The sequence below is a fragment of the Antedon mediterranea genome, chromosome 2 (assembly GCF_964355755.1).
Source record: "Antedon mediterranea chromosome 2, ecAntMedi1.1, whole genome shotgun sequence".
Classification (NCBI taxonomy): Eukaryota; Metazoa; Echinodermata; class Crinoidea; order Comatulida; family Antedonidae; genus Antedon; species Antedon mediterranea.
Genome location: NC_092671.1, coordinates 15,254,398 through 15,263,282, shown reverse-complemented (window position 1 = coordinate 15,263,282; position 8,885 = coordinate 15,254,398). Strand labels below are relative to the sequence as shown.

Genomic DNA, 8,885 nt, shown 5'->3' with positions numbered 1-8,885 from the left:
TTTGTTGTCTGTAGAATTACTTCGAATGTATTTATCTGGAAAGCTTAAAAAGTATTTTTTAATTAATAAGAATAATTTTGTTATGATACATCTCCAGATACATCTTTAGTATTCGATTTTATATATACTATAAATATAACATAACTATACATAAACCTAAAAAAAAAAAGTGACCCCTGAATATAAAGGTTTGCCGTAATGTTACTGCTGTAATAAGTGTCCCTTAATACTATAGAAGTATTGATTATAGAAGTGTCTTCTAAATAGAGGTGTCCCAAAAAATGTGCTCTACTTTATTAGACTACAAATTCCTACTTTACTTAAAACATGGATAAAACAGGTATTTTTCCATGAAAGACTCGCAACAAGTATTGAATGATCGATGTTTAGGCTAATTGTTTTTTCATATTTATTTTGATATTAAATTATCCATTAGTAAACGAGTGATGCGGATTCACCGAAATGTAGAGAAAACATTTATGATCCTTTGTATCCTGTGGATCAGTGTCAAAACATCTTTACAAAAGACTTTTACTTCAGTAAACATTATAAATCATCCAATTCCTAACTACACAGATGCTTCATTTAATTTTTGTGTTTATATAGAATATCTGTAACAAAGTTGTAGGCCTAGTGTACTTTCCGCGTTGATTTTGAATTTGTAAAAAATATTGAAATATCCCTGTTACTCATTTCTCGACTACTTTATTTTGTATATGCATTTTTATTAGTTTTATTCGATAATTAAGCAGCTTCAACATGAATTTGTTGAATATTCTTCTTCCTTCAACACTGAATTAGTCCGGCCTGCGTAACCTGGTGTAGGCCTACTCCGGTATAATATGAGAATAAGAAAATTTATATAGCGTACGTCTAAACTGGATTTTTTTTATTGGTGAATAGAAAATGTGATTTGCATGTGCCCTTAACACATACACAATTATTATTATTTTAGATAGGCCTATACTTTACTGTATACTCGCGTTGTCCGGTAATACCGTCCGTCACTAGTCAAAACCTTGAAGAAAAATACAATGAAGATATTATCATAATTATATTATTTTCTTATGAATACTTTAATGCTTCCCACTTATCCATTTGGGAACGTACTTTGGTTTCGGTGTGGACCCCCCTTTGCTATTCACAACATTCCATACGTAGTAGTTGGACAGGTAAACACAGCGTTACGCATGGGAGGTCAAATGAGGTTGATTATACTGTATGCTGATGATGATGATACATCCTGATTGTATGATGGGATAGAAGAACACAACAGGGAGGATTCACCAAATAACTGATAAATATAAAATGTAGGAACAAAATAAAACAAAGACTGAGACCAGAGGTGAGTTTGTGTTCTTTAAAATTCAATATTATTTATAGTCTGCCCATTAGTTAGCCAGGCCTACTTTATGATTGTCAACTGCACAGTGGCATTTACACAGGAGCGGGCCAAAGAGGCCTGTCAGTTACTTTCTCCACCAAATATGGTTTGGTTGGGGATTTGTTGTATTAATTATAATTCATCCATGACTCATCATCCATTTATCCCTATCATGCCCGTGTATTGTAATATTTAAAATCAATAATATATGATGATATTAAACAATACAATGTGTACAGTACAGGTTGTTTTTAATGTGTTGGCTGACTGACATGCTTATGTTGTAAGCATATGTGCTAAGTAAATGTTCATTCAAACGGCGGGTAGGCGTAGATTACCGTACGTAGCCTCTCACATCTAGGTAATTTATTTATGGTGCAAAATACAGGGCCGTAGACAGCATGTGACAGACGAGGAGAGCTCGCCACCCACCCCAACCCCCAGCACAGATTGTCATATTTTATATTAATAATTATATTTAAAGCATCTTTTCCTCATTTGTTTTAACCGCTCGTTACGGTCTTGGAATATATAAGTTTATATAATATTTTCATTCATTGTAAAGAATATATAAGTTTAATGATATAATTTCATTTACTAATGACATGTTCATTATGTCTAATTGATAATTGCTTTATTGAGTGGCACTGTCTTTAAGTACATGTTAGCAATAGCCTATTTAGCAACGTCCTCGGTTCAAGCCAGCACAAATCTCAATTTTTATATTATTAAAAGTGCTGTGTTTTGTGCACTTGTTCTCGAGTAGTTAACTGAGGTTTAACAATAAATATGATCATGACGTTTCTAAAGAGTTGTAAGTGTTTATTCTGTATTGGTATTCACAATAAAGGTTGTGGTTTATAATAATGGGTTTGCTATCATAAGTAGTAACTGTTAGCATTCAAACAATAAGCTTGTTGTGTTTGTACTGTATTAGTAGGGAACGTAGATTAAAAAGGGATTTGTAAAGAACATTTCACAATATGCATATTATATTTTTTAAAGATGAAACCCTTGCTCTCTTTGGCCATCGTCAAGATTTCTGTCCATATTACACCTTTCACAGCATAGCAAAACTCAACAACGTTTACATACAGCGGGCCATCAAAACCGTTTTGTGTGGTGTTTGCACCCTGGTGATAGACTCCAGAATTGCTAGGCGATGTGAAAAGGAGGTATATACTGTATATGATAATAAGGATCCTCCAGTATGATTGTTTATAAAAAAATTATATTATACCATGGAGAATATTTGTTTGCCTGTCACAGATCTCGTACAACCTTTTATTTAGTCTTTTGTATATTCCCTCAAAGTTTTTACATTAGTAGTAAATTATTTTAAAAACAAATATATATGTAATGTCTAGGGGGAAAAATGACAATGATGTGAGTATTAATGGCTGGATCTTAATGGAGATAAATCCATAAAGTAAAACCAGAAGAATATTGCATAGCTTTCGGATAGCACTAACCCATTCTCAGTGTGAATGACATTTATATTATATATTGATAATATACTAGTGTTTAAGACTACCATTCTTTTGTGATTGAATATAATTGGCCTACTTGGAGACGTGTTTCACATCTTTGCTCCCTACAGTTTTATTATCATTTCCATCCAACGATTCCTCTAAGTAAACATTCCATAGACAGTTACGAAATTAGTTATGTAAAACAATTCATGAGAATTTTACTATGGCTAGTAACCTACATTTGTGTGTGTATGCATTTCTAAATTGTATGAATATTTTATTATATTGTGTAGAATTATTTGTCTCTTTTAGTTATTTATTATGGTTAATTAAAAACATCAAAATCCACAGCCAAAAAGCTGAAAAGGTTATAAAAGAAAAAAAAACAAATGCAAACATGATAGAAATATCAATTATAATAAGCAGAGCATGCAGTATTTTACTGTGCCGATATATACTGTACATATATTTATACTGTTCCGATATTATACTGTGCCGATATATACTGTACAGATATTTATACTGTTCCGATATATACGGTACAGATATTTATACTGTACAGATATTTATACTGTACAGATATTTATACCATTACTGTACAGATATTTATACTGTACAGATATTTATACTGTTCAGATATTTATACTGTTCAGATATTTATACTGTACAGATATTTATACTGTACAGATATTTATACTGTACAGATATTTATACTGTTCCGATATTTATACTGTGCTGATATTTACTATGCCGAAAGCTTATATTTATAAACAGTAACTGAATTAGATATATCTTGAATATGATTTACATTTTGTTGTATTATAAAAAGACTTACACTCAGTGCATACCTCTGAGGTACCTACAGTATTCGAAAATTAAGCGGATTGGAAGATATGTAATATAACCGGTCATTCCCGGTTAGAAAAATTTGTAAATGAATACTGATAAGTAATCATATCATAATTTTGTGTGAAATTCATCAGTGTTACAGATACATAATAATAATATTAATTTTGGTTGATAATTAATCAATAACAAATGTTTATTTAGTGTTTCAGTGGTGCCATATTGATCAATAGTATGGATGTTGCAGTTATTGCAGTTTGTCTAAAGCTCTGTCTTTATGTGACAAAAAAAATGTGATTGTGACTACCATATTTGGGCATATCACCACCATATTTAGGCACTTCACACTTTTTTGTCAAACTAGTTTGATATTGTAGACAGATCTTAACTGTAGTTTGTCTAACCGTTTTGATGTGTGTAGACCAATGTAGGTTTAGCAATTTATAGGGGCGACAAATATTAACAAGGATAAAATGCTAAAGATACACAGGGTTATTGAAAGGTTGAAATGTAGATTTATGATTGTATTGCAAGTGACAAGTTAAGGGTTAAACATTGAGATATAAGGGTTTAACAAGAGGTCAAAGTTTAATGCAGTCTACCTATGAATGTAAACTTATAGTTCAGGAAAAGTGTATGCTCTTGTTTTTTGCACTAGTGGCCTCATTTGACAATTATTTTGTCCCTGGAATTAAATTGGAATTAAATTTGGAATAAGGTTTTATCTTGAATTATATATAAATAAATCAATGCAAAAGGTACAGTATATAAAAAGCAGGATTTGAAATGTTGTAAGCAAAGCAAACAAACTAATCCAACAATTTGATTAAAACACAAAGAAATAAAAACCCCGCTTTACACTTCATAATTCCATCAATGAAAAAAACTTGGTATTTTAATGCCATGTTGGTTGTGTGGGTAAATGGCATATTTTTGTTTTGTGGGCTTTGGTGACAAAGACCGGTTTTGGTATCTTTTGTTACTGTATGATTTATTGTTATTGTTTAGCGCTATGATTAGTGAATTTTGTTGGTACCTAATGAGGCAAAAAATTGGTCGGCAAGCACTGATCAATCATGAAGTGACTAATTGGATAATAGAATAGCTAGGCTGCTACTACTACCATAACAGTTCACAGTTTGTATGAAGTAACCGTTACATTTAAACCTGTGACACCTTTCTACCTGTAGTGTAGGGTAAGTTTAATTTATTAAATAATAATAATGCTTGTAATATTATGAAACATCTGAGTAATAATATTATCTGTAGATGGTTTGTAGGATAAATTATGTTTCTCCTCTATGCCTGATCAAAATTTGTGGCATTTATTTAGTTTCTTTTTTAAACCTGTAGCTTTGTAAGGTAGATTGTTAATATTTTCAAATAAACAAATATTGTCTTTAAAATGCTGTTAAAACATTTTTAATTAGCTTAATTAATAAGATAAAGTATTTTACTATCCCCAGGAATATAATTAGATATTTTGTTGATTCCGTATACAAGGCTAAATTTGTGTTTTAACGTTTTTAATTATAAATAATATTCAACAAAGTTGTATTTTGATGCGGTACACCACAAAGAACTGTTGAAATTCTTGACGTTTCGATCAATATGCTTTGATCATCATATCAACATTTGATTTTGCCATGCAAACCTTCAAAAAATAAAGTTGTATTTATTGCTTTATGTATAGTAGACCATTAATGACCTTACAGCTGGATCCATATATTCTCCGATGAATCAATAGATAAGGATTAATAAAATCCTTTTTTCAATAAAAAACATGTTATAATATAAGTTGCAAGCCATATTGATTAAGACACTTAAGTTTATGAGAAATCAATATGTAACTCAAATGTTATAAGCATTAAATACATTTACTGTTGACATAAGACATTGTTTACTACCCATAAATGTCACACACACCAAAGTAACATTTTGATACAAAGATTCTCATACTTATTTTTCTCATTTAATTTAAATGATATTGAAGCATGTAATTCTCAACATATCTATTTTAATTTTTACCTAAATTGAAATATTACTATTAATTATTATATTATTAATTAGCATATTATCATGCATATGAAAAATATTACGATACATTGAAATTAGCTAGTCTACACGCACTGTACCTATTTCTCGGTTTAGCCGAGTGATCTAAATGCTTTCTGAAATAAAATATGCGTCAGTCTTTGCAACGAGTTGATTCAGTATCAAATTATGCGAGTTTGTATATTATATTATGAAATAAATATGGGCGTTGTGTCTATGTTCATTCAGCTGAGAGCTAATTGTAATTGCGTTTTATTCTTTATAGCTTTAGTAATCCCCAGTGGATGTTGTTGACTAGTGACCAATATGGAAGATATTAGCTCACAACATAGCTTAACAAGTAGTCAAGTAAGTATGTGCAAGCTAATGTGAAAATTAAACCTTCTCTAAAGTACACATACCCGCTCTAAGCTATATGGATACAAGATGAGATGCAATGCTGCAGTTTTACTAACCCCCATAATAGACTTTCTTACCTCCTTCTGCATTTGATTCATTTAGATATTTGACCATTTCAAGTTTTGCCACGATTCAAAATCAATTGATTGCTTTTAAAATTGTTCTTATTATAACCTAAATTAATTTATATAATAAAAACGTGTAATGCAGTAGCACCCATCCTTTGGGAAACACCCTTAAATTAAGGAGACACCTCCCTGTGAAATGAATGAGGGAAAATATTCATAACACAGCCAACCCCTATTCCAGGGACACCCCTATAAAGGGACACTTTTTTGGATCCTGAAGGTGTCTCCTAAAAAGGTTTTACATTACACTATTCAACTAAATTTCTAATATGAATTAATTGTACTTACCATGCACGTTTCATGCAATATACAGGTATTTTGATATAATGTTCGTTTCTCTGCCTTGTCTTGTTAAGTGGTTGGTTTGCTTTTGTACTTTGGACTTGTTAGGTGATCATTTAGAATAAAATGATCACCTATTGTTATTGTATGAAATCTTTATTCTTATTCTTATTAGGTGATCATTTAGAATAAAATGATCACCTATTGTTATTGTATGAAATCTTTATTCTTATTCTTATTATTTATTTCTCTCTGTACAGATTTTGTGTAACAAATATCTCAAAAAGTTTAATGTTAATGATTACCAAAATTTCACAATGTCTTTCAAATACGTTAACTTAGTCCTAATAAGCTTTTCAGCGTGATCACTCATCCGTGACGTCACGTATACGCCATTTTGTGAAATCACATTATCAATCATATCTCCATAATTCATTATCACATATTAATGAAAATCACTACACGTAAACTTGAGGTCAAGGTAAAAAATATTAGCAAATAAAAACTCGGGCGTTTCAAGGTCATGCACGTGAAATCGCGCGTTGAAATTTTAAAAAGCTCAAAATTTAGTTTTTATCAATTTAGAGCATGAAATAGGCCATTTGTGTGTTTAAAAAAATTACTGCGCAAAAACACATTTTTGCGCACGCGATTTTTAAAAAGGGTAAAAAATAAAATTTGATGTATACATCATATTCTACTCACAATCCTTAGTACATTCTCCGACTTTGAGTCCATTCCGACTTAAAATAACGCTATACGAGCACGTTAAAAATGACAAAATACGCACTTTAATTGTACAAAAGTGCTAAAAATGGTAAAAAATAAGGACTTTTTAAAATGAATATAACTATTCAGAATGGCAGGTGACCCCCAATTTTTTTAACTTATTATGGAAGCCAATAAGTTGTATATACAAATGTATATACACATTAGACGTACAAAATGGTATGACGTCATCAAATGGCCACTTGAATTTAGAAATTAGGAATTTTTATCGTTTTGTGTGGGTTATCACATTCAATAGAGCGCATCTCCGTTATTTGAGCCCGATTTTCGCACAAATTTTAGTATGTGCTTGCTCAATTAATTATCTTTCTAATGAGTAGTCAACATTTTTATTTTGATTACTTCATCACGCGTAAAAACTTGAATAACCTAGGTCGTGTAATTTCAGCTACACCATACATTTGAATATCTTAAAGCTCTTCAGAATTAAAGGTGACCTTGAAGATTATAATTTATTATGAAAGCTGATGAAATGTAGATATGAATTCATATAAAAATTAAGCGTATCGGATGTTGTGATGTTATCATATGGCCAGTTGAAGTTAAAAAGTAGTTTTTAAATTTCTTTAGTCGAAGTTATAAGAATTTCAAAGAGCGCGCATTGCGCTTCTACGTGTCAAATTCTCTTCCAATCCTTATATCTATTTGCTCAATTCATTATCTTTCGAAATTGTCATCTTCGAGTTTATTTTGATAATTCCATCATACCAAAAAATTTGAACTTGATGTGTGTCCCATAATTTCACCTATGCTACACTGTATATAGATATACAGTATATACTGTACATTGTATATGGCATATAATAGGCATAACTCAGCACTATAAGCGTATAATAGGATGGCATACATCAACATTTTCCTATCGTATGTTAACGTACGTACATGTTTAAAAAAAATTTATTTCATTAAAATGATAAAAATGATCACCTATAATTCGTCAAAGTGACGAATTAAATTCTAGTTATTTATTTCTCTCTGTACAGATTTTGTGTAACAAATATCTCAAAAAGTTTAATGTTAATGATTACCAAAATTTCACAATGTCTTTCAAATACGTTAACTTAGTCCTAATAAGCTTTTCAGCGTGATCACTCATCCGTGACGTCACGTATACGCCATTTTGTGAAATCACATTATCAATCATATCTCCATAATTCATTATCACATATTAATGAAAATCACTACACGTAAACTTGAGGTCAAGATAAAAAATATTAGCAAATAAAAACTCGGGCGTTTCAAGGTCATGCGCGTGAAATCGCGCGTTGAAATTTTAAAAAGCTCAAAATTTAGTTTTTATCAATTTAGAGCATGAAATAGGCCATTTGCGTGTTTAAAAAATTACTGCGCAAAAACACATTTTTGCGCACGGGATTTTTAAAAAGGGTAAAAAATAAAATTTAATGTATACATCATATTCTACTCACAATCCTTAGTACATTCTCCGACTTTGAGTCCATTCCGACTTAAAATAACGCTATACGAGCACGTTAAAAATGACAAAATGCGCACATTAATTGTACAAAAGTG

At 30.8% G+C, this 8,885-nt stretch overlaps 1 protein-coding gene across 2 annotated transcripts in view; it reads left to right on the top strand.

The window, feature by feature from the left end:
• The first annotated feature begins 1,217 nt into the window (after positions 1-1,217).
• The window catches only part of LOC140040541 (uncharacterized), a 46,657-nt gene continuing 38,989 nt past the window's right edge, over positions 1,218-8,885 (top strand). For both annotated transcript variants that reach the window (XM_072086558.1, XM_072086557.1), the window contains exons 1-2: positions 1,218-1,345; positions 6,023-6,105. In XM_072086558.1, coding sequence (XP_071942659.1) covers positions 6,064-6,105 — 42 coding nt within the window. In that variant the 5' untranslated portion in view covers positions 1,218-1,345; positions 6,023-6,063. The remainder of the gene's footprint in view (positions 1,346-6,022; positions 6,106-8,885) is intronic.